The sequence below is a fragment of the Pezoporus wallicus genome, unplaced genomic scaffold (genome assembly GCF_028554395.1).
Source record: "Pezoporus wallicus isolate ANWC-B61680 ecotype Strahan unplaced genomic scaffold, APGP_CSIRO_Pwel_v1 contig_5542, whole genome shotgun sequence".
NCBI lineage: Eukaryota > Metazoa > Chordata > Aves > Psittaciformes > Psittacidae > Pezoporus > Pezoporus wallicus.
In genome coordinates this window covers 3,433,449-3,459,723 of record NW_026640165.1, presented here as the reverse complement: position 1 = coordinate 3,459,723, position 26,275 = coordinate 3,433,449, and the positions used below count along the sequence as shown (strand labels likewise).

The following is a 26,275-nucleotide window of genomic DNA, read 5'->3' as shown; positions in this document are numbered from 1 at the left end:
TAAACACAGTTACAAATACAGAAATACTAAGAAGCTAATACTTCCTTGGTGCTGCTCTCAGTTTTAGTATTTACTCAACTGAAAACTCTTGATTTGAAGAAACAGACTTCAGGCTGCTGCAGTCATCATTCTCACATCTCGGGTTAAAAATAATTAGGATAAAGGGACAAATATATCCCTAGGGATATGAGTGGAGTTAAAGGGATCAATCTGCGTCATTTTGTTATCTAGTCATTTCTCTATGCATCTTCACAGCTTTTAATGTCAGTAAATAAACATTAAAAGTGCTTAATGTGCAAGGCTAATAGTGATGATAGCACTTCCACTGTTTTGTTTCATTTTGTTTTTTTGTTCTTTTTTTTACAAAAACCTTAAAAACAAACATGAAGGCATATATAAAATACACTTGATTTATGTAACAGATAGAATATAAACGACCAGACAAGAAAAATTATTGCAAAATAGATGAGGATGTTCATTTTTTTTACTACCAAGTTGTAAAATAAGAAAGTTTCCTTTAGATCTTCTAAGATAATACTAGCTTTCGCTGCTTGATGATGCAGAGGTTATTTTCACATATTGGTTGAAAATTGTCTCAAATGCTTCATCTCTGTGTACCATGGCACCGAACACCAAAGGCTAAATGACAGAACAAAGAAAAGATTTTATCAGTCCAGAAAACAAAACCTTTCCTCTAGGTATAGGAACAGGAGATGAACTGTAGTCGAAGTACATTAATAAGGACATAAGAATCCTTTTCTCTACTAGAACCTGGGATATATGGCAGAGTTTCTAATATTTTTCATTTGTCCATTTTCTTCCTAAACCAACCATGGCATAAAATGTATCTGCACAGACTTTATGAGCAAAGGACCATGAAGTCAAACACAGCACTACAGGTACAGCCAGCTACTTACTTTTTGTGTAGACGGTGTTGATACAGCAATACCCATCCCTGATCCCGGGAGAACAGAGAGCACTTTATACTGAAAATGAAAACAAAATACATGAAGGCTACCTTATATCCTGAACAACTGCATTAGGTGCTGAGGAGGTCACACAACTCATCACTGCTATGTCCTCCCAGCCACAACCACCAGACCTCTATTAAAACCAAGAAGAGGACATACGCTGCTCTCCAACCCCAGAGTCACTGGGTACAGTGAGCACCTGCCTCTCCTCTTCCTCCTCCCATGTGCTGTGGCTGCACCCAGCCTGCCTGCCAGAACCAGTCCTGGCCCCATACCGAGCACGCCGGTACCCCTCGCACTTGGGAGCTAGCCCAGCCATGATGCCAGGCACCACTTGTCTATGGAATTAATAATTGATACTGGTGAATTGTAAGCATCATTCTTGAAGTAATGCTGGCTCATTGTTTAGTAGTTCTTTATGCCATGAAGGTGCTTTTTTCATCTGTGTGAGTTTTTTAATGAAGATGAGACAGGGATCACGCAGCCAGGCATAAAAATGTACTGTGCCTGGTTTCAGGTTGGGGGTGAGAAGGCCAGGTTGGATGGAGCCTTGAGCATCCTGGCTTAGCGGAAGGCATCCCTGCCCATGGCAGGGGGGTTGGACTAGATGATCTTTAAGGTCCCTTCAAACCCAAATAATTCTATAATTCTATGAAAATTTGGAGGTAAATTAGCAGTAGACACCAGACTGAAGTGTTTCTTTGCCCAGCACGATTTAATCTGTGGCACTCATGGCCACAGGATGTAGTAGTAGGGGTGTCTGCATTTAAGAATAGGCCAGGTTCAGAGAAGGTAACAAAAAGTGACGTTAAACACCATACAGATTGATGCACGGCACCAATAAAGCCATTGGTGACTGCAGGCTGACATAACTCAACCAGATGAAGATACTGTACTTACCCCAATTTCAACTATTCACTTCTTGCCTCTGTTAGGGCTGGGAACCCAACAGCCCAATCCAGTCTGGTTATTCTAATGTTTTAACTTTCCCCACTGACAATAAGCCCTCTTCCTTCTGAGGCACCTACTGTTAAAATGGTGCATCTACCAATATCAACACCCAAACTGAAGTTAGGATTACATAATTCCTGCTACCAATAGAACAGACATACACAGAACAGACATACACAAAACAGACATACCTTCTGAATATCTGTTATATCCGTTAGCTTTATAACTTTATTTCTCTTAGATGAGCCAGATTTGGAGCTTTCAAAGCACAAATAACTGAAGACAAGGAAAGAAAATGTTCATTTTGATACAGTATTCTAAAACAAAGCTCCAAATATCCCTGCCATCACTTCTGAAGTTTGAAATATCACAGGTTAAAAGCAGCTTCAAAAAAGAGAAAGAGGCACACAGTATGCAATTCAGTCCTGGCTTCTAATTTAGAGCAAACATTTGTAAATTCTTGTACATTGTCTGAAAGCTCACAACATACGGCAGGCACACAATACAAAAAAATCTTGTATTTATATTACTGCCCTGAATGCTTAAACCTGACAAGTGTTTTAAAGACACAGAAAGTGCATATATTCTAAAGCCATAGAAATACCAAATCTCAAAAGGCTTATAAGTCTTTTACCATCCCAAAAGAAGATTAATGAAAAACACTGTGTTAAGTTTCATGTTATTGTGATGCAGATAAAAGCTCAGATTTCTAAATGCTGGAGAGTGCTCTCCATCACTAGGTGACATTGCATACAGATGAGCCTTACTTCCATTCATTACACTCCAAAGGAATTTCAGTGCAAGACCCAAAAGAGTAGTGAACTAGTTTTAAAACCAAGGATTAAATTTCTATTTGCTTTTTGCTGCACATTGTTTCAAGGAAGCTAGACACTGAATTTGCTTCAAAGACAGAAACTAAGAATATTTGCCAAATTAAGTTGATCACAACTTATTAAAGTACGCTTAGCTTTTAGGGTTCCTTTTCAGTGTGTATATACATATATATATAGTTAGCATGTTACCCACATCAAGAACTGAGCTACTAACAACTGACTATTTAGAGCTACTCTCCATTCCTATGCAACTCTTTGCAAGGCAAAATCACATTTGTTAAGCATTACAACACCCCAGATTCAGCTCTCCCTCTCCTATGGTGCTTTCTTGAGGTCATGAAACACCATGAAAAGGCACTTTTGTTTCAAAACATTGCTAAAGGATTACTTTTGGATTCAAGTTTTTTTAATGTCTGACGCATTTCCCTCCTAACAAATATGTCAAGTGCAATCACTCACTTTTCTGTGACATAAAGAACTCCATTCCTGATGTAATCTGTAGGCATTTTCCTATCTCTGTTAATCAAGCAACAGCGCCAGCCATTTTCACACACTGAAAAATTCATAACAAGAAATACTACTTTAAAAAAAAAAGACATGCATTATCCCCAACAATTTCCTTATAAACCATCAGAAGCCACTGACAATTAAACATTAGATACCTAAAACTAAAAGCATTTATAAAAGAAAAGCCTAAATAAGATGTTTTTAGACATCATAACACTGGTTTTAAAAAACCCAAACCAAAAACCACCCACACAATTATTCTCTTTGACTATGCCATTTGCATTACCACAAAAGGCACGCCAGGCTGTGCATTCTTCCACAGAACTGCAGGGAGGTGGGAATTAAAGAAATCGTCTCATTCATCCTAATCTAGAGCAAGTCTTTTTGATCAAAAGCTTATACCTGTACAGTGCACAGCAAGGGAATTCAACTTGGCTTGTTAGAAAATGCTCTACTAACGTAGCCTTCCTGTTGTGTAATACCTGCCAAAGGACGCTCATTTTCCGATAGGTTAAAAACTTCATGGAAATTCCCCCTCTTGGTTGTATGGAAACGACTCGTGTCTTCATCTTTGCTTATTCCAGTTGGGGCGCTTGAGCCCACGTAACTTCTGGAAGCTGCTGTTTGAAGCTGCAGAAAAACAAACATGATTCCAAACTTTAAACAGCAACACTTAAGCTGTGCTCTTAAAAATAACTTGGCTAACTACCCTTCCTAAAACACACAAAGCAATTGATGTTGTAATGCAATAATTTTCACTAACTATTTCAATAAATTAAACTTTGGACTATACGACTGCTATAGCACAAAACTCAAAACGTGCTATCTGAAAATAGCCTTTTAAAGTGCTGCCCTTCAATGGATGCCTTTGCAGGGGTGAAAGCACATGGTGCTAAATGTACCTACCTTAAACTACCGTTCTTCAACAGGAAAGGGTGTATCTGATTACATACAGATAGGTCACTGCATACAGATCCAACTATTATACTAGTGGGACTACTAACAGTTAATATATCAGTACTTGGTTTGTCTTCAAGAGACAGAACAAGCACAAAATATTATTGCACAAAGTAAGCTCAAAAAGAAAAAAAGAGCAAACAAAGGGAAAGACACATAAAACTGCATAAGTTCATTATAAATACAAAGGCTGAAATTGATAGGAAGTTTTCCACACTACGATCCGTACCTTTTCATGCCCTGACAGCTAGCAGGAAAAGAAACAAACAACACAAATATGACAGTGAAAAAAGAAAAAATGTGAAGTCTATTTAACAGCATAAATACACAGAATAAAACATGAACTGAGTGGCACTGCAAGATCTGGCTCACAAACCAAGAGATTACACACAGTGAATGCAATTAAAAAAAGAAGAGTTATCAGTGGTTAGAGCACACCAGTTCAATTTATTCAGGTTGTGTTAGAGCCATTGATCTTTCCTTTGCTTTGAAGTTGCACCAAACTTTTGAGAGTGTTGACATGTGAAATAAAATCAGAATGGTTGTCAGTGTTTTGGGGGGAAGGTAGCATGGAGTTCTCAAATCAAAGCACTTGAGTAAAGTCTACTTTTAAACAGAGCTCCTGAACCACTGGAGACTGCCCTAACAAACAAGCCTTGCTTCTGGAAGGACAGCAGGCAGTTTCTTTTGAGAAGTTTGCCTGCCTTTGCTTTTTCATCTTGGTAGGGCACCACATGATTCCAAAGGCTGGCTTTTGTCATTGAAGCATTAACAGCTCCATTCTTAGTCCTACCATACACATGCAGTTAAACAGCTGGCAAACTGACAACATGCAAGCTCGGGACTAAGCCCTTCTTCTGTAAAGGCCTGATGCCATTGGAGGCCAACCAGCCTCTGCTCCTTTTCTGATTTGCACATAAGCTGGCAGCACTCCACGCTTCGCAGGACTTTGTGCTAACAAAAGAAATGCAAAGCTGAGGAAAAAAATGCTCACTGCAATTGCTGACCAGAAACCAGGCTGACAAAACAGGCACAGCAGAGGTATTTACCATCCAGTTTTTAGCGTAACCATGATACAATGATGCCTTAATGGAAAAGAACAAAGAAAGTTGACATGGAAAGCAAATAGTTGGTGATTACTGTACTATTGCTTCAGTTTCTGCCCTTCTGCAGAGCCCTTAGCAATGACTGAGCCCCTGGAACAAAGGAAAGTAATAGCTTCTTCAATAGTCTGTGTGCTAGTAATGATCAAGTACATTTTTTTAAGGCTTTCTTGGACAAGTTATTTGGCTCACTATGCATTTAACCAGGTGAAGCTCCATGGACCAAAACATAAAAAAGGTTAGGGCAAGAGGTCTAATGATTTTTGCACTGGAATGAGGTTTATTTCTGCTCTCTGCTAAACTGCTTCCTACTTACCCATTATATAAAGATTAAAAAAGGTGTTTAAACTTCAGTACCATATCCCATTCAGTGACTGAAAATGTGAGGAAGTTCTGCCCTTGCTCTAGTCCTCCCTAACACAGGCAAATGTTTCCTCCACCCTTAAAAGAAGCAGCTAATTATCCATGACCACCCAGGCCTGAGACTACCTACAGCTGATTACTAAAAGAAAAACATTGCACCTGATTTTGATAAGCCTTAAATCTAACTGGAAGTGTTCAGATTTGTAATGCTGGAAGCATCCTGACTGTCAAAAATGTCACCAACAACCTTGAGGTAGGAATACCTGGAGATATTTCTGTTTACTTGATCATCAGCTTCTGACATACAACCTTTACCCATCAGATACTGCTGTCAGTATTGTTCTCTAAGGACAGGAGGTCAGAGTCATGGTATAGGTAATGAATATTGCATTGTGTCAAGGTATACGATATCTTGTATGCTGTTTAATGACAAGAAACCAAAGCACATATACTGGCACGACATGCTTTTGGGCTCTGCCTTTTCTATGTAAAACTGAAAAATGTATTTGGTTTTTAACTTTTTGTACAAAACTCTACTTTTTATACTATGAGGTTCCCTGAAATCCCTCAAGGGATAAGACAGTTTGTCTAAAATTATTGAAACCAAGTTAATGTTTTCAAAGACATCTGGAAACAGAAAACGCAAGCAAGAGCAATATAGGCTATCGACAGCTCTGTCCAAGTGCTCATTCACCTTCCTCCTCCCTTGGAAAACAGGAGCAAAAGATTCACTTTGTGTCACAGACTGTCTTTTGTCTTGCTCTTCCACTCCCTTCTGAAATACTCTGATTATGCTGCAGCTGTTTTACCACAAACTGCTCCATCACCCCCTGAACCCCATATTTCTTCTTTTCAACAGCTTAACAACCAAGGGATCATGTGTTTATCCCTTTTGCTCCTAGTTGTGTAGCCAGACTGAATTATTGCTAAGCACTGCACATTTCAGTCAGGGAGCTTATGACAGTACTCAGATACTCCATGAATGTAATTAAATAATGTGATTACAGGCATTATGGAAATGCTAAAATGGGATTAGACCAAAGTTTTACTACAACTATTTTTATTTATAAACCAACAAACATTGACAAAATCAGGGATATGGAAAAGCATGCCTTCCTTTTCAGTTACCATGTCAGCTCCCAAAACAATTAACAAAGATGCACAAAACAACACTCAGGTTTAACCATGAGACTTGAACAAAAGAAAAATTCACTGTTGGAGTACCAACATGGTGAAAAGTCATTTACCACCACTATGCTAAAAGGTAACCTAATAGAAATAACCCTAAGACATAACGCCTAAATCTGTAAACTACTTTATTACCTCTCTTAACACTTATCCCATTAGTAAGCCACATATTATAGGTAAAAAAAAATAGATTAAAAAGGCTTGACTAACTGTTCTTCCATCTACACAAGTAGCTGGATTCCCACTGAAAAAGAATGTCTGAGAACAAAGAAGGGGAATACAGAAAGACTAAATTTTGACAGTAAAATCACACAGAATGTATGCTACAGAAATTGATATTATTATAGATGGTATTGTATTTGTGTGTTCAGCTTGACATGATTTCCAGTATACATATATTTATACATACACTTTGAGAATAGATTCCTTTCATACAAGAAATAGAATCCATGTTATAACTTTGTGGATCTTGAAAACGATAAAAAAATAGAACTAACAGTGACTGTTGGGATTTAATTAGCCTTCCCTTTAATGTGCTCTAGTCACTGGGGAAAAGGCAAAGGGAGAAAGGAATCTGATTTTTCAGTTGTTGGGAACTGAGGGACAGAAAGACTTATTACCCTTACCCGTCTTGATACTGTAGCATTAGATCTTTCTTTGAGCTGAGGATCTGTTGGGAGACTTGTCCAGATGATATAAGGAGTATCATACTTAGCTCTTAGTCTGGGGCATCGTTTGAAGATAAAATCAATGAGGAAAAACTTGATTCCAGCATAGAGTCCTAAAAAAAAAAAAAAAAAAAAAAAGCCACTTCAGTACACATGTTGAAGGGGCATTAAGAACATCACTGCTTTGATCATGTTTTAACAAGTCTAACAAGTCCATGAGTGAAACAAAGTTCTGTATCTTCATTCATAGTGCTAAACCATTCTCTTGACTTTAATATTTCGATTCTTCTTCTAATCCTTAGTTATTTAAGACACTTAGGTAGATTCTTATTACATGGAAGAACTTCAAAATAATTGAAACACACATTCCTTATTACCAGAAGTCCCCTAAAACCACAATGTATTTCCAAAACAGAAAACACATCAGAGCATCCATCTCTGCAGCTCCTGGCAAGAATTTAAATAGCAACAGAGGGCTCTCATGTACTATATTAAACTCTATCTTGCGGTCCTGTATAGACTCTTATCTTATTATACAAGTTATTTCCTTGCATTCTGTCAGATTAAAAAGGGCTTGAAATACTCTTTCAAAGCTTTACTGAATGCAATTCAGGTCTCCTTCTTAAGAGTCAGGGTAAAATAATACTACCTCACATATCTAATTCAATTGCCATGTCAAGCAGACCTACGTTTATGCTCAAGCTAACACAAGTTTGAAGTTCGCTGCCATGAAAAGTAACAATCATTTAATTATATCATTACTTTAAGGGAAAAAAAATGAAAATTCTTAGTTCACAGGACATGCTTTATATCTTAGAAAACAGACACTCTCACGCTGTAGTAAAAACCCTTTTCCCAATTCCCAGTGGAGACTTTAAGTATACATAACTTCACCCTCAGTAATCTGTTCATTTTTGTCAGGGCACCATCCAAATGCTACAACTAGTCCCACCAAGTCTTTCCTTTTTTTCCCCCAACCCTGTCATCTTTGTGCCTTCTATGTGGTCCCATATATTTCACTTGCAAGGATATAGGAGTGAAAAAATCCCCAAAATATAGACCTTCCCAGAAGTCTTATAGCTGACAGACTGAAGAGCTCTGCTAACAACTCATCATGAACTTCCCCTCTTCAAGAAGCAAATGCATTATCCAGTCTTTTTCTATTATGCTATATATCCTAAGATGGTTTTCGAAATGCACATGACAAACAATGCCAAGTGCAAGGAAAATACTTTCAAACACTGCATTATTTATTAATGTAAGGGTTTCTTTCTTAAACTCTAAAATTCTCCCTCTAAAGATCATGGTAAGTTTTAACGCATTAAGTCTTGACTGTAGCAGGTCAATTATTTATTGTGTTTACCCATTGCGAGCCCAATAATCCTGTAGGGCAAAAAGCAGGATGCAATAAAAGCTGCCCATAGAGTAATGTAGAGTTTCTGTGTTATTTCTGGCTGGACCCACATGAACAAGCTGAAAACAAAAAAAGAAACACAATTTTATTACTAATGTTTCAGACATTGGTCAAGTCTTGTCGTAAGAGGAAAAAAAAGACTCATGTCAGATAACTTACTTTTTGATTTTTTCCAGTATGTCTGCCATCTTGCCAAAAAGGTTCTGCATAAGAAGCAAGAGAATTAAAACAAAGTCCTGCATTATCTTGGGTTTTTTTGGTCTACACAATAGAAACCAATAGTTATCTTACTCTGTTGGTAATAAGCAATTCCCAGAGGTGATTTTTTAACCTAATTTTTAGCCATTTATATACTTCACAATTAAGCAAATACAGAACAGGACAGCCATACACAATGACTTCAATCTCACTTAATACTTTGTTCTGTAACTCAAGATGGATTTTCGGAAGTAAAGAACCTATCTGACCCCATTTTCATGACTGCAAAGTGTTTACATCACTGCAAATATTTTATATTAAGCTGTGAGAGTTAAGAACTTTTGTCATGAGGCAACATAATAAGAAGTTTCTTTGCACACTTTGAGCACTGACATTTGAGGAAGTGGTTATTGAGTTCATCAAATGTGGGCCCGCTAGCTTCTCTAGAAACCCACTGCGATCAGGTTTTTATGATACACCCTTGGAGTTACTAGATTCCATGTAATTCCAACAACCTTTGATGCAAACTGACCCTGATGAGTATTAAGAGTGTTATTCAGACATCTTCTCTGACCAATCCTTGCTGTCAGGGCACCTGCAAATTTTACGTTCCCAATAAACTTCCAAAGATGTTTGTATAAACACATGCACCGCCACCAGCAGAAGGAAGGAGATGAGCACACACGGTTGGCAAGAGAAAGGTAAGCTACTTTCAGCAGCAGCACATTGTTAGACATGGCACAAGGCTGTAAGTTCAACTACGTGGTGGGGTCACTCAGCTGCTAGGGTAGCTCATCAAACTGACAGAAGAAAACTTCCCTTCACCCTCTCCGACAAGAAGCAGATTTCAGGGCTCAGGGGATCATGGTGGTGTTTAAAACAGGCTATTTCAGAGATGCTGTTCAAACTGCTGAATTAACACAGCTAAACAGACAACAGCCTTCAGCTAAATCTTGAAGGAAGAGGGTATCCTACACCAGCTTTGCGACTAGCAGATTTGGGACATGGATCCACACTCCAGCATACTGGTAAGATTTGCCACCTCATCTACATTACCAGAAGGTCATTTACATATATCAGGGGGAACACTGTCAGAAGAAGCTGCTTCTGTTCCCCTCCAGACCTCAACTCAGAGTTCTGACCACAGAACCTCAACCAGTTGTCTGAAGCACCGTGCCATTTTAGAAGCTCCAGGAATCTTTCTGAGGTCTCTATTGCTTGTAGTCAAGAAAAGTATTGCTTCTTTGAGTGTCTGTTTTCACATGCTGCCTAACAACATGCTTTGACCACTTGGACTATGAACGTCCTTGTTTCTAAGGAACCAGTCGGACAGCTCTGAGCGCAGCACAGTACCTGTGCCTTCTGAGCCACATCTAGAACAAGCTGAAACTTTTCAGACACGGTCAGGTCCTCTTTTGGGGGTTCCTTAGGGAAGAAAGAGACAATCCATTACTTTTAAGATCAGCTGAAACTGGTATTTTACATAACTCCTCATGAAAAGAAACCCCTCAACGTTCTTGGCAATAGTCTTCTCACTTCAGTCTCCCTTGTTTCAAATCTACTGTTAAGTCTTTCACTGCTGGTTATCTTTAGTTCTCAAAGCTCTTCCTCCATAGTACATGCAAACATATTAATATAAGGCTGTGAGACACAGTAAGTCTTTCAAGCAGCACCATTACAGTGGCATTCAGTCTATGACCACAGAATTATAGGTCCATTAGCATGACAAGAGAAGGCTATGGATCCTCTTGAGTTCCATCACACTTGAGGATAACCAGGTGATCAGGCCCAGTCAGCACAGGTTTATGAAAGGCAGGTCCTGCTTGACTAACCTCATCTTTTTCTGTGACAAGATGACCTGCTTAGTGGACGAGGAAAGGCTGTGGATGTTGTTTACCTACTTTAGTAAAGCCTTTGACACCATTTCCCACAGCATTCCCCTGGAGAAACTGGCTGCTCATAGCTTGGACAGTCACATTTTTTGCTGGTTGGATGGCCAAAGCCCAGCATGGTGGTGAATGGTAGTGGATGGTCACAAGTGGTGCTCCCCAGGGATCAGTACTGGGGTTAGTTCTGTTTAATATCCGTATCAGCGATCTGGATGAGGGGATCAAGTGCACCCTCAGTATGTTTGCAGATGACACTAAGTTGGATGGGAGTGTTGATATGCTGATGGATGGCTCTAAGGAGGGGAGTGTTGATATGCTGATGGATGGCTCTAAGGAGGGATCTGGACAAGCTGGATCAATGGGCCAAGGCCAGTTGTATGAGGTTCAACAAGGCAAAGTGCTGGGTCCTGCATTTGGGCCTCAACAATCCCATGAACCGCAACAGGCTTGGGGAAGAGTGACTGGAAAGCTGCTCAGCAAAAAGGACCTGGGGATGTTGGTCAACAGCCACACAAACATGAGCCAGCTTGTGCCCAGGTGGGCAACATGGTTTTTATCAGCAATAGTATGGCCAGCAGGACCAGGGCAGTGATCATCCCCATGTACTGGGCACTGGCGTGGCCACACCTCAAACCCTGCGTTCAGTTCTGGGCCCCTCACTACAGGCCAGAAACTGAGGTGCTGGAGCAGGTCCAGAGAAGGGCAATGAAGCTGCTGAAGGGGCTGGAGCACAAGTGTGATGAGGAAAGGCTGAGGGAACTGGGGCTGTTTAGTCTGGAGAAGGGACCCTATCCCTCTCTACAACTACCTAAAATAAGATTGCAGCAAGGTGGGGGTCAGTCTCTTCTCCAAGTAACAAGTGACAGGACAAGAGGAAATGGCCTCAAGTTGCACCAGGTGAGGTTTAGATTGAATATTAGGGAAAATTTCTTCACAGAAAGGGTTGTCAAGCATTGGAAACTGCCCAGGGAAGTGGGTGATTTGCTATCCCTGAAGGTATTTAAAAGGTGTGTAGATGTGGCACTTAGCGACATTGTTTAGTGATGGACTTGACAGTGTTAGGTTAACGGTTGGACTTGATGATCTTAAAGGTCTTTTCCAACCTAAGTGATTCTATGATTCTACGATTAAACTAGCACAAAAATATCATTATTGTTAGAAGCTCTACATCTAGAACTTAAGTTATTCACCTTTTAAGAGTAACAAAATGATCCTGGAAGCAAGGCCTAAGTCTTAGCAAAAGGTTTGAAATTTAAAGAGCTCCATCTTATGTTAACACTTAAAACCCTTCCTGCTTAAAGCAGGGTATGCAAACATTAATTTCAAAATGTTACAAAGAAAAGAGAATGCTAGGTTTCTTGAAGATCCCACAGGATCTAACTTGTCCCAGGCTGGCATATTAACATTGATTCCAGAAATGTGTTTCAAGTTTAGTGTGAAACACCCAAACCCAAGAGTACTGTTAGTTAAGATTTCTAAATTGCAAGAGAAAGAAAAAGAATATAATGTCTTTCTTTGCACCTCGCTCTTTCCTTTCACAGCTACCCACATAAACACTGAGAAAGGTCTTAAAGGTGCATCTTTTAACACAGACATATAGGACAAGCTGATCAAATACCTACCATGGGTTCAGAAACTTCAGGCACAATGCTCCACTGTATTCTCCAACCCCTAGAAGTTATGGAAATAGTTAAAGAAAGCAAATACTTCTCCTCCACCTGCCAACACGGATTATTCGTAGAAGGTTAAAAAGTAGTTTTCTGCAATAAGCACTTATGACTTAAAAAAAATAAGGAAATAATCCCCAAACTAATGAAGAACCAACAACATAACCAAAGCACAACTGGCCAACCACAGCCAGCTTTAAAGGTATACTCATTAAAGAAATGAATTAGCTAGGTAGACGCTACACAGAATCACCACTTGTGGGTATTATAACAAAAGTGAATGGTGTGCAGACAGTAATTAATTATTAAGGTTTTCTCTTTTCTTGTAAAACTACATCAACTTATTCAAGACCTATTTGCTACCAGCAATTTTCAGAGAATAGTGTGTCATAGTGTAAGTATCAATTAAGAAGTCAGCAAGTTATTCAAAACATGCACATTAAGGTCCTCTTCACCATTAAGGGGAAAAACACCATCAGGCTAAACAGCATTTTAAAAAGATCCTCTCAGTACAGAAAACATGAATTTTACAAGAAAGTCTTAATGTTTAAAAGAGACTGAATTTACAAATGGAAGATGCTTTGAATAAAGCATGCCAAGATCGACTAAAAAAAGCGAAACTGTTATTTTAGGCATAGGTGAAAATCCTCCCCATGGAAAAGCAGCAGGCTTCAATAATTTAGGTGATATTCTCCAACTACTCTGAATGCTGCAAAATGTTATTTTAGAGCTTTAGCGTGCTGAGGGATTTGTTTGAGAACATGTAGCATTATTTATGATGACCCAAGTCAGAGGATACAAAAATAATTCTTGATATAAGTCAAAAATTACAGAAATTGAGCAATGAAATTAAGGATATTAGAGTCTGAATTTTACTTTGTTAGACTTAACGCACATTAGAAAAGCTAACAGTTCACAACTCAATGGAAGAGCAATGAAACATCTTTCAAGCAAAGCATTACAGACAATAATCTAGTACTTAAGTAAATACCTGGCTATGAGGTAATTTAGGGACAACCTCAAAATTGCTAAAAATAAGAACATAGGAATGGCCCAGCCATGCCATACAGCATTCATGTAAATCTGCAGATTAAGAAATAAATAAAAAAAAAAAAAAAAGAACAAAGAGAAACACAGATTACAAACTGGTGCACAGTGAGTTGCATGAAATACCATTCCCCAGTGGACTGCTGAGTTCAGAATCACGCAATTCGAATCACAAAAATTAATACATTTTAGCTACCCCATGACTGACAACAGCGCTGCATTTGTGTAAAGTCAAAACCCAAATCTCCAGAGATGACACTTAACTATTTCTCAGCTGCTTGAGAGAAGTACTGAATACTTCCAACACTACAAATGCATGAAGTGATAAGGGAAAAACAGTAAACCTTAAAGTCTGTGAGCCTGCTACGTAAGCACAACATGATCTAACCTCACCTATGGCAGCTGATGCAATGGAACAGAAGGGTAATAGCAGCTAGCCCCATACAGTGCAACAGGATAAATGCTCACTCTATTATTTCAGGTCAATTAAATCCCAAACTTTTTACCAAGCTTGGAAAGACTGCAGGAAAATAGGTTTTATTTTACCTGACAAGTACAAACACAAAGTGCCTCAAAAGGCATTGTGTTCCCTTCCTGGCTTCTGAAAATACGGAGACTACAGCCTCCCTGCTGAGACTGTTTTTACTGATAACCCCGATGTGAAGCACTGTCCTGGCTCCAACATCCCAGAACTTTCCAAACAGCAGCTAAAGTTCCTCTTTCAGGTTCTATCTGAAGAATGGGTTTGTCAGGAGAGGTGAGAAAACCCAGTAGATTAGGAGAAGGGACAGACACAGGGCACCATGAAGGGGAAATCTCCTCCTCAATATTCCTTCAGCTGTGCTGTGCAAAGTAGCATTGAATAAGGGTCTGTAACTTACACGGAGGGATCATTTAATAACAAGTTGTGTGCCATTTTCACCAGACAGGCTCATTCAGCTACAGCTACTGGTAATTCCTCTGTATCAAAATCAATACGCACCACGACCAAAATAATTTAGATCATCAATTAACAGTTAGAATAAAAACAAATTTAAACTCCACTAAATAGTTACATCACTGTGGACACAAACCTCCTTAAACTGCATGGGAATGCTTGAACTTAGCTCACAGACCTGACGTTTGCACATTAAATGATCCTCCAATAAATGGATTTTGTCTGTCATTAGTATGATCCTAATGAATGGCAAAGAGCACTGATGGAAATGACAGCTGCTTATCAAACATAGCCACTATCAGCATTTCAGCCCTAGACAGCAAGAGATTTGGCAAAGGCGGAAGTAACCATCAAATTACAGGACTGGGAGACAGGAAACAAGAAATGAGAGAACAATGCCCAGATGATTCTGAGCTATTTTAACAGTTACAAAACTATGCTACAATAAACCCCGAATCCACAATTTAAGCGTCTTTGAAACATAACTGAAATGACAACTGCTGGCATTTTGTACATGAATGAAATTACACTACTTGATTTGCCTTTAAACTGTAGCACAACCCCTAGTCAGATGTGGCAAGTTTCAATGAATTTCAGTAAATGATACGTATAAGAATTAAGAATAATTATAATTATAAATAAAATAATTATAATTATAAGAATATTACTACTCCTGGAGGAATAGGACAACTTACAATAAAGGCAATAGCAGAAGTGTAGATAGAATACCAGTCTGATAAGGCAGAAAGATTCTTCACAAAATTAGTAACAGGTTTGGCACCTCTCTCTAAACAGAAGCAGAGAAAAAACACAACTGTTAGAATTAGCTGGCAGCGGTTAAATCGCTTGTAAATGACAAACAGACAACTTAGAAAATTAATCAGAATAGTCAATGATAACAAGGCTTACCCAAATTAAGAAAAGTGAAACCCAAGAAACCTTTGCTCTCACCATCACTGCATGAGAGAGGCATCACTCCCACATACAGATGCACACAACCAGCCAGTGACAGCAAGAGGAGCTATTCCTCAGCTCCCTGGAAACCACCTGTCCTTGTAATACTCTATTCCTCTAAGCTCTTTCACAACTTAAACTGGCTAGGGGACACATGAAAACAGGAGAGGAGTGCGGCATGAAGACCTTTGCTTTCTGTGCTGGAATACACTGGTTTTGCCTTCCCTGCTGAGAAGGGTGACGACTTCTCTTGCACAGGGATCCCCAGAAGCACTCACCCTCATTTTCAGTACAGCTCACAGCTTTGAAAAGCTTTCCTCGAGACAGCCTGTGACTTGCTGTCCTAATTTGTTTGGCTTGAAATTCAGCTACCCTCAATACACTTCCTGTAGGAAGTAATTAAACAACTAGGACTACATTTCCTTGAGCATCATCAGCACAACCAAAGCAGCAGATGAAGAAAGTGGAAGGGGCACAGACTCAAGCCCTGCTTCCACCTGCTCTGCTCCACCACCCTAAACTGAATCTGCAGGGAAGGTCCCAATCAACACTTGGAAACTGCTGGTGACAACGAGGTTCTTGAGAGCTCCGGGTGGTTGTCAGGCACCCGCAGAGAACAGGGATCTAGATTTTGAAGTTCACCTAGAGGAAGTTAAGAACCACTCAAAGATAAGCTTAACAGTGCTTTTTATAAAGCTATTCTTAAGGCAATGCATGTGCACCACAGAAAACAAGTCAGACATTCTACCCCAAATGAAACTAGAAGGAATACCAGTATTAGAATAAGGAGAACAGAACTGACCTTACATGGAGATTACAGACCCTTATTTCAACTTCACCCTCCCCCCTACATTAATTTAACAATTTGTACACAAATCAGCCACATAGTTTTTTTTTGCAGGCTAGCAATTCTTTGCTGAACAGAACTTCTGGAGGGCTTAACTGCTTTGTTTAACCTGCCATCTTGCATCCTTCACTTTCCAAAGTAATTTATCAGCTATCCAAGAGACAGAAATGCAAGACACATTCATGGTATGCATCACCTAATCCCTTCATCATCTTTGAAAGCATAAGCTCATAGACTAGCAAGTGACCTAAAACCAGCTAGGGCATAAGCATATGCACACACTTATTCTTGCCACTGGAAAAATACCCCATCCTCATTCATCACATTTTAATTAACCTTATATTTTTAGTTCAGAGATACCCTATGTAATTCAAGATCAAAGGCAAGCTTCTACCACTGCTCCTCTACGTTACTTTGCACTCCAAACACTGTATCAGATTTCGGAATCATTTCTGCTCATAAACTGCAGAAGTATTTGAAAACACTGTATTTTAAAATGTAGCAATCTTCCCAATAGGGTTACTAACAACTATTTTCACTTCCAGAAAATAAAATATTGCTAAGTACTTACTCAACCTTCTCATATTTTCAGTCAACCTGAAAAAGAATAGATAAAAGCAATCTGTTAAATAGGCAAGTAGTGCACAGTTGTGTATATCTGGTATATTGAAATACTGCTCACAGTTATAAATTAGATGTTTGTGCATAAAGTTTCATTCTTGCCTGTTATGAAATGCGGTTTTAGTAACTAACACAGCCTATCTTGCACCAGACCAAAACTTGAAATGTGAAAGCTCTTCAGCCTAATTAAGGCTTTGTCCAGAGTTTGCGAGTCATGAGACAGAATCTGGTAAATAATATAACTCTTACCCTACCTCAGACAGCAAATGAACTTTAAATTTCATAGTGTGGCCAACGCATTCACAAACCTTCTGCGATGGTTCTAAACTTTCAGTTTTATTGCCATGTTCAAACCACATAAAGGGTTGTAAAACAAAAAAAAAGGAGGTAAAAAAAGCAACTTGTAAAGAGGCCAATAACTTCTCGCAATCACATTAAAGATTTACCTTCTAGCACTAAGAGGCTCTTCTGTTTCCACTGTATTCTCTTCTGGTTGAAATCTGAAGTCCTCAACATACTCGCCAAATTTGTCACAAAACCACTTCTGGAGTCTCGAACAGACCGTGTGACTACGCTTATCTGTAAGGAAGAAGCACTAAGTATCAGGATAATACTAGACAATATCTTCATCCAAAGCTTGCCCCTGTTCCCACACATCATGCTTTAGTGGGAAGCAGACTTTGTACAGCTTTCCTGTACCCCACCAACACTCTTCATGGAAACTCACTGCGCAGTTTACTTCTGCCATTGCACAGGAACACTGACTGCACAAAACTGGTAAAATAAGACTAAATGTGACTTTTGCTTTGCTCTAAGCACAGCACATGGAGGCATCACATTACCACAAGTACAGAGATTACTTAAACAACCCAACAAATGAGATTTTTTAGAAAAAACTGTAAAAACAGTTTCTGGTTAAGAGGTTGCTATAAACAAAAGACTGACATAAATGTCAGCCCTCCTACTGTGCTGAAGGGTCACCTTCAGGAAAGCAATGTAAAGCAAAACATTCCTGAGCAGAGAGCAGGGCACCCACCCTGCAGGCACATGAACTTGACAGGAAAGGGAAGTGGAAACTTAAGCAAGATTCTGTAAAAGACTTTCTTATTACCACTTTCCTACCATTTATAGGCTGCAAAGATTGTGTACGTGTGTATACACAGATATATATATCCCTCTCTAGATAATGTATATGCCACTTGCTATATATGGAATATATAGTCATGATGCTGCCTGGAAAGTCTTTTATGGCAAAGTAATGAACTGATCCACACTTTAAGTATGTTAGTTTCAGTGGAAAAATATAACATAAGTATGGATATAATATAAGGGTAAAAGCCTTAGAGGCAGCACAAATGAGCACAAAACTTTAAACTTTACCTGTAACTCAGAAAATCATTGTCTAGAGGGAACAGAGAGACTGTTCTTTGGCAATGTAAGTCAATACAGCAATGTCACGAGGAGGACACTGGTCACAACTATTCAAGGATCGAAGTTTGCACAGAACTCAGTAAGTTTAAGACACGATTAAACAGAGGCAAAAAGATTAATCAGCCAGCTATAACAGCCAAAATGAGGCTTTTATGCATGTGGGGAAAAAGAACTGGTGCTCAGAAAACAGAATCACACTATTGCACTGATATCTAGAATACCAAGGAATTTAGTGACAGTTTACAGCTGAGACAGCACTTCAATTTGAAACTAAAAACCTGCGAAGTAGCTTCCCAAATGCTAATACTTCCGAATGTACTGAGGAGGAAATTGAGTGTACAAGACAGAAAAAAATGGCAGGTTGTAGTTCACATAACAAAGTACTGATGTTATGGAAATTCAGGAGGAGCAATTCCAAATTTAATCTGCAGATTTACAAGCTCAATGAATAGGTGTGGGGAGGAAAGCTCAAGTGTACTCAAAGACTGAGACCTGTTGCCTCAGTTCTTTCACAAATCACCGTATTATTGAATTCATAATAAGCAGCAGCTTAAGAAATGGAGATGACAGCGTAGGTGTCCAAAAAAATAGTAACTCCTATTCCTTTTCCAGAATGTCTTGTCTTTTAGAAATAGGAAGGGGTAATACAGTTAATAGCATAAAAGAGCTTTTGCAGTTGAGACCAAAATAGAACATTTTTTGTATGTATTACACCTGTTTTCCAGTACCTGAAGGATCAGCAAGGCACGCAAGTGTGATGAAACCAGGCAACAGGTTTCATTAGATTACTAAAGGCTTTACAATACTGAATAAAGTCCTTGCCCAGGTGTGCAAAGTCAAATACAAAAAGTAAATGCACAATCACGTACAGTGAGATAAGAAGCTACTAAAATGGTCTTTCACATCTGGCTTCTTCAGAAGCCTGCTTAAGGACCCAGCACATTTTTCAGCAAGGCTTGATCTTCTAAGGATCAAAAGAAAGGGGCAAAAAACCCCAACTGAATCAAACTGCTAGCAGAGATCTGAAGAAGATTACCTGTTCCATTGGCTTGCGTCTGAGGCTTTGCAGGTTGCTGAGCTGCTGGCACCTCTTCCGTCCTGAAGTAAAAACAGAAACGATGTGAAGTGCTACAGATGAAAATGATTTTGGTTTACCTTTTAGGTAAAGGGAGCACTGGAACCTCCAGGGTATCCATAGCTGAGATAATACAACCATGACAAGATAAATCCAAGATTCAAAATATCCATGGCACATTGCACTTAAGATCCATGGCAATACCATCCACTGGAAGGAGAGGTGTGGTTTAGCCATTTCCTGTCACTGACAGCTCAATTTCATCTTACAACTTCTAAATAATTCATTATCCATTTTGTTGCATTACCCATGCCTCTGTGTTGTATTGTGTATATTGCAGTGCCTGCCAGAAAAACTCTTCAGAGCCCAGACTTTTCCCACAGTAATAAAGGAAAAGAGATTCTGTATCACAAGCTGATAATCACAGTACTAGAACAAAACCATTTAAAACCTTTCACAATGAGTCAAGAAAAATATTCTTATCCATTAGAAGTAAACCAAATTTTTTGGAAACCAAAATGCTTTTGACATTCTGCACATGTGCACAGCTTCAAATGACATTTGCACTATCCACAGCCTACAACTGCCGACCTGTCTTGAGAATACTTCAGGCTTCAGTCCAAAAGTCTTCAGCCATCCACAGAGATATCCTACAGACAGATTTTTCTAACGAAGCAGCAGCTTTGACAACGTAACACCAGCTGCAGCAGGCTCTACTTGACAGGGAGTTGTATGATTGAAAAGATTACTGCTTGAAATAGTGAATTACCATACAAATTCATTATCACTCATTTATCAGGCTATACAGATGCTTTTAAATGTTCCCTTCATCTTTTGCCCCTCAGGAAGGGAACCAAGTGGGATGCTGGACAGCAAATAGTGAGAAGAGGGATCCCACTGTATTGGGCAGACTGCATCAATACCCATCAATGTCCAGCTGGGGACCAGTAACGAGTGGTGTCCCTCAGGGATCGGTGTTGGGATCGGTCTTGTTCAACATCTTTGTCACTGACATGGACAGTGGGATTGAGTGCGCCCTCAGCAAGTTTGCAGATGACACCAAGCTGTGTGGGTCGGTTGATACGCTGGAGGGAAGGAATGCCATCCAGAGGGACCTTGACACGCTTGTGAGGTGGGCTGATGCCAACCTCATGAGGTTTAACCATGCCAAGTGCAAGGTCCTACAGCTGGGTCAGAGCAATCCCAGGCACAGCTACAGGTTGGGCAGAGAAGAGATTCAGAGCAGCCCTGCAGAGAAGGACTTGGGGGTGTTGGTGGATGAGAAAATGAACATGAGCCAGCTTCAGTGTGCGCTCACAGCCCAGAAAGCCAACCATATCCTAGGCTGCATCAAAAGGAGTGTGACCAGCAGCTCAAAAAGGTGATCCTGCCCCTCTATTCTGCTCTTGTGAGACCTCACTTGGAGTGTTGTGTCCAATTCTGGTGTCCTCAACATAAAAAGGACATGGAACTGTTGGAACAAGTCCAGAGGAGGGCCACAAGGACGATCAGGGGACTGGAGCACCTCCCGTATGAAGACAGGCTGAGGAAGTTGGGGCTGTTGAGCCTGTATCTGAAGGGGGCCTATAGGGATGCTGGGGATGGACTCTTTGCTAGGGACTGTAGTGACAGGACAAGGGGTAACGGGTTCAAACTTAAACAGAGGAAGTTTAGATTGGATATAAGGAGGAAATTCTTTCCTGTTAGGGTAGTGAGGCATTGGAATGGGTTGCCCAGGGAGGTTGTGAATGCTCCATCCCTGGCAGTGTTCAAGACCAGGTTGGACGAAGCCTTGGGTGATATGGTTTAGTGTGAGGTGTCCCTGCCCATGGCAGGGAGGTTGGAACTTGATGATCTTAAGGTCCTTTCCAACCCTAACTATTCTATGATTCCACGAATATAGACATATATAGTTCTCTGTCCTGCTGCTCCTCTAGAAAGTACATTAGGGAAAGATCTTGCTATACTGTCTGCATACAGAAAAGACCACTGCTAATGTGTGCCATCTCAACACCGACATACATCAATAAGTATAAGGGAGAAACTACAGAACTAATTACCTCCCTTCCTAAGCACTCCCCATATTTAATGAGCTTTCCACATCTTCGCTCATTTCTAAAAGAAACAGTTAGAAATAATTTACTAATCCATAAATTATAACTGGACATCTATCAGTGTGGAGAAGCTGAATTCAATAGCTCCTGCTTTCAAAGCCATTTGTTTTCATGCCTCTTTGGAACTTTTTCACAGAGCTTCTGTATTTGCAGCAATTCTTCTTTCCAAAAGCCATCTTAAATTCCACCAGTTTATGCTTTCTAGCTAAATATTAACTTCTGTTTCTGTGACATTTTTCCCCAGTTTCTAGGTAAACCATGGATTCCTCACCTAAAACCTCCTCCTCTCCTTGCTCTTTCATCCATACTTTTGCATCTCCTCCATTTCCAGCTCTGTCTCTCACAAGACAGACAGCGATCAATGTCATCAAGTTTGCACAAACTATTACATAGCAGTGCTTTGTTTTCCTCTACCAGCACATCAGGTGGTTACACCACACAGGTGGGCATTATCATCTGCAATCTGTTGCTGTGTTTCATTGAGGCTGAAGACACACATAGGCAGAGAGGAGGTAGTTATTCACAAGCAGGGTCACATACGCAGGAGCCAGTGACTCAATCCACTCCAGCCATGCAAAGGCACTGGGGCGATCTCACACCTGAATTGTTCCAGTGATGGAGCCAAGATGGGATACCACCACCACCAGTCATCACAGCCTGCAGGCTGGATCTTCCTTTGACATGCTGGGGTATATTTTCAGAAGCAGCACAGCATCATTACTCCCCACGTTTCTCATCAATAAAGAGGTGTGGATAGCAGCCTCACTGGGCTCCATCAGGAGCACATGATAGTTTGGCTTTGGCCCTTCTTGGTGCTTTTTTGTTTCATTTTTTTGGCAATGTCTTACTTGCCATCTGCCTGTTACTCCTTCCCCATGAAGAATCTGACCTTTACGAATCATCAGGTTAATGACAGCTTATTACTGCACCTGTGACCCAGGTTGTAATTAGCCACTTCAGACAAATTTGGGCCAGGAAGCTCAGAACTCATAGTCTAGGCTTGAGCACCCACTGGGAAGCTCTGTCCCAAAACCAGGTCATGTTGAGCCAGCCAGTACATCAAGACCACTGACAGAGAGGAGGAAATATCTTTCCTACAGTTTACAAACCACTTTTGATGCCAGTTAAAGGGCTGGAAAACACAGATGGTCCCCAAAACAACAGAAAAAGCTGTGCTCCTATGCAGGCTTCCTAATCGCAGCCTGCATCAAAAAAAAACAAGCTGCATTAATTCCTCTGGGACCACGCTTTCCACCCAGAGAAAGGGTGTGATTGGTAATGCCAAGAGATCCCCAACCTGTGGCTAGGTTGTGTTTATGCAACTAGAGATTGAGCCTGTTTAAAAGAACAGGCTGATTAAAACAGATAAGAGCAACCTCAGCCAGTGGAGAAGACAAACACTTTCCTGAATCTAGGATGCTTTTGGTCCCCTTAAAAACAGTTCACAAAGTCACTTAAGAACAAGGTTTGCGTAAGTCACAGCTAGCTGCGGGTGTTGTTGCAAAACTTTATTGTTGAGGTTTTTTCTTCCCTGTTCATAATTTGTAAAATAAGGCAGCAACAGCCCACGATCCACATAAACAAGCATTGCTCACACAGGCTATTCCAAATTATTTATGTGTTGTTCCACTGGCAAAATGTCATATGCTCCAGCTGTCCTAACAAATGCTGGGATGTCCTGAAGTGTGTCTATGGAAAACTCCAACTGAAGCCATCGCGTTTCTGAATACTCTGACATACAGACAGTAAACACCATGACAAACAAAAACACTAAAAATCCTCTTCTTCCTCTCCTCCCTGTGCACAATTCTATGAAAGAAGCCTATGTACTTCCCTAAAAAAATAATTATCGACAATTATTAACAATTCCAGATTATTAGCTCATTGTTTTCTCCTTGCTGAACACTTTGCAGCCTGTATTTATACAGCTACATACACTGATAAACTTTACAAATACTTCTGAACACCGCAACTATTAAAATAATTCTTCCTTCTTACACCACAGCATGGTTTGGTTTTCCCCAATTCGCTTCTGTAAGCGGAAGAGTACATGCAAACATATTATATGCATATCTATTTAAAGATTATATGAAAACTCACCTAATTGAAAAGCAGGGTGAATTTGGTTTTGTTGACATAAGCAGAGACTATTTTCTGTTGTTACTTTGCTTAATAAAATTAAGTTTCCATCAGGTGTAAATCTGGCCAATTATGTATGTGAACGTGTGAGCAAATACTTTGTCTGTATGTCCTAACAGAAGCATTTTTGAATGCCTACAGTGAAGTGCAAAAAGATATAAAGCAGGGAAGAAGAATTTCACACAATGGAGCATAAGTTAAGGGAAAACCACAGACAACCTGTTTTTTCTTCTGGGTAGAAACTGGAAATTTTCAAAGTCTTATTTCTGTTGTCATCTTACATATACTTGCCTGTCCCCAGAAGGCTGGAATATTAGTAAGACTACTTAGAAAAAGACTTGGGAAAGGGGATAATTGGCTGTAATCCCCGAGTGCAATACCCAAGCTAACAGGGCTAGAGTAACCCTTAGGATATCTAAATGGGAACACAGCACTGATGTGGACAAGTCACCCCACCTTAATTTAGCAGTAGCATGCCTGCTAGAGATTTGCTGTTGTCCACAGTCCAACAAGGCACAGATATTGACACCAACATTGATAAACTAAGACCTTCAAACTCTTTTCTCTGTAAAATACATATAACTCACAAGCTGCAGTGAGCCATATCAGACCCTGGGCCATCCTCATTACTCTGACACAGGGCAGAATGAGGGGTACCTCCCTGCAGAGGAAGTTGGCTCCTCATCCTTCTCCAGGATGCCAGAAATGATGGGATCATTCTCACCCTTCTCTGTAGGTGACCTACAGCCCAAGCATACCTGTTCCTGGGAGAAAGCCATTAGCTCTATGCCAGTGCTAAAGCATGCGGAATTTGCATCTCAAGCAAATTCTTCAAGGCAGCAAGTCACAGACAAAAAGCAATTGTGAAACATCAGTTTTATCTACCAACAGCAGAAAACAATACTCATTGGTCTGTACTGCTGACATCAAGCTAACTGATACTCTCAGCTCGGGGATGGGTCCAAGTTTGTCCTCTTCCACTGTCTCCAGCAGCCCACTCAACTAGGCAACACTAGTTTAGACACAAAATGGAAGTTATATGTGCATACAGCCAAGTCAACCAGCACAGGCAGTAAAGATGCACTCCCACGTCTCAGCTGTAAGAGTAACTGTAAAATGTCAAATGCCAAAAATGCCAAAAAAAACCCCAAACTCCAGATGAGAGCAGTCCAGATCACCTTCCCAGTGCATGGTCATGGGGCTGGCTTGGGAACAAGAGGACATTGCAGAGACCCTTCTAAGCATGCAACTTGGCAGCTCAGGTGAAGCCTGCACACAGACTGACCTTGCAGGGAACCACCGACTTTGGAAAAACATCAGTGTGAAACATTAGCTAAAAAAATCCCACTGTACTAGTACTGAGGGTAAGAAGGAAGACCTGCTTTATCTCCTGTCTAAAGCCTTGTAAACCCACAATGAATACTGAACAAACTCAGCCTCTTCATCTTAAGACAAAACAAAGAATGGCAACTTAACTGATGAAAGGGATGGCATACTCTATCAGGAAACACTGGAAAAGCTGAAACTTCAGTCTGAAGAGAATTGTTAAAAACTGACTAAGGGTGGTAAACAAGCTGAATGCTGAACCAAATCTCATAATTCTGTAACTGTGAGGTACTTCTTGAAACCACTGAGAAATCTGTTAGAAAGAAAGAAAATAAATTGCTGCACCAGAGTGACGAGTGGGCTTCTGAAACATTGCCTCCATAGCTACCAGATAGCTCCAGCACCTTCAAGAGGAGGTTAAGTAAATTCACAGATAGGAGGTGTGCAAACAGATATTGAAGTGTAAAGGCAGAAATGTATTTCTGATACCTCTAAATACAGTGCTTGTGGATGCTTATAAGTAGCGGCTGGGGGAACTGGGGCTTTTTGGCCTAAAGAAAAGGAAGCTTGAGGGAGACCTTATGGCTCCTATAGGAGCCTAGCTGGATGTTGGTCTCTTCCCCCAAGTAACAAGCAATAGGACAAGAGAAAATGGCTTCAAGTTGCACCAAAGGAGGCTTAGATTAAATATTATGGGAAATTTCTTCACAGAAAGGGGTGTCAAGCACTGCAACAGGCTGCCCAGGGCAGTGGTTGAGTTGCCATCCCTGAAGGTGTTTAAAAGACGTGTAGTGCTGCACTTAGAGACATGGTTTAGTGATGGACTTGGCAGTTCTGGTTAACGGTTGGACTCAATGTTTATAAAGGTCTTTTCCAACCTAAACAATTCTACAATTCTATAGCAGTAGGAGGTAAACAGAACACAGAAAGCAACTAGGCTCACATTTCCTATAACTAGTTCCTATTTCAATTGCTACAGAATACCAGTGAACACAGACTGCTGGTCTGACCAGAAAGGCATTTTTAACTGAGGATGAGTACAGAAGGAAGCAGCAGGCTGGGAAGAGTTTGTATG

General features: G+C 40.2%; 1 protein-coding gene across 2 annotated transcripts in view; it reads right to left on the bottom strand.

Annotated features, from left to right (window-relative positions):
- Nucleotides 1-396: 396 nt before the first annotated feature.
- The window catches only part of GRAMD4 (GRAM domain containing 4), a 75,237-nt gene continuing 49,358 nt past the window's right edge, over nucleotides 397-26,275 (bottom strand). The window contains exons 5-21 of one of the 2 annotated variants that reach the window (XM_057417821.1): nucleotides 19,583-19,644; nucleotides 17,562-17,694; nucleotides 17,066-17,091; nucleotides 15,389-15,480; nucleotides 13,701-13,792; nucleotides 12,665-12,713; nucleotides 10,507-10,578; nucleotides 9,115-9,158; nucleotides 8,905-9,014; nucleotides 7,500-7,654; nucleotides 5,269-5,304; nucleotides 4,449-4,466; nucleotides 3,745-3,892; nucleotides 3,215-3,308; nucleotides 2,114-2,198; nucleotides 918-986; nucleotides 397-639 (exon numbers count right to left, since the gene is read on the bottom strand). In XM_057417821.1, the coding sequence (XP_057273804.1) occupies nucleotides 538-639; nucleotides 918-986; nucleotides 2,114-2,198; nucleotides 3,215-3,308; nucleotides 3,745-3,892; nucleotides 4,449-4,466; nucleotides 5,269-5,304; nucleotides 7,500-7,654; nucleotides 8,905-9,014; nucleotides 9,115-9,158; nucleotides 10,507-10,578; nucleotides 12,665-12,713; nucleotides 13,701-13,792; nucleotides 15,389-15,480; nucleotides 17,066-17,091; nucleotides 17,562-17,694; nucleotides 19,583-19,644 (1,387 nt within the window). In that variant the 3' untranslated portion in view covers nucleotides 397-537. The remainder of the gene's footprint in view (nucleotides 640-917; nucleotides 987-2,113; nucleotides 2,199-3,214; nucleotides 3,309-3,744; nucleotides 3,893-4,448; nucleotides 4,467-5,268; nucleotides 5,305-7,499; nucleotides 7,655-8,904; nucleotides 9,015-9,114; nucleotides 9,159-10,506; nucleotides 10,579-12,664; nucleotides 12,714-13,700; nucleotides 13,793-15,388; nucleotides 15,481-17,065; nucleotides 17,092-17,561; nucleotides 17,695-19,582; nucleotides 19,645-26,275) is intronic. The other variant, XM_057417822.1, reaches the window with a different exon arrangement.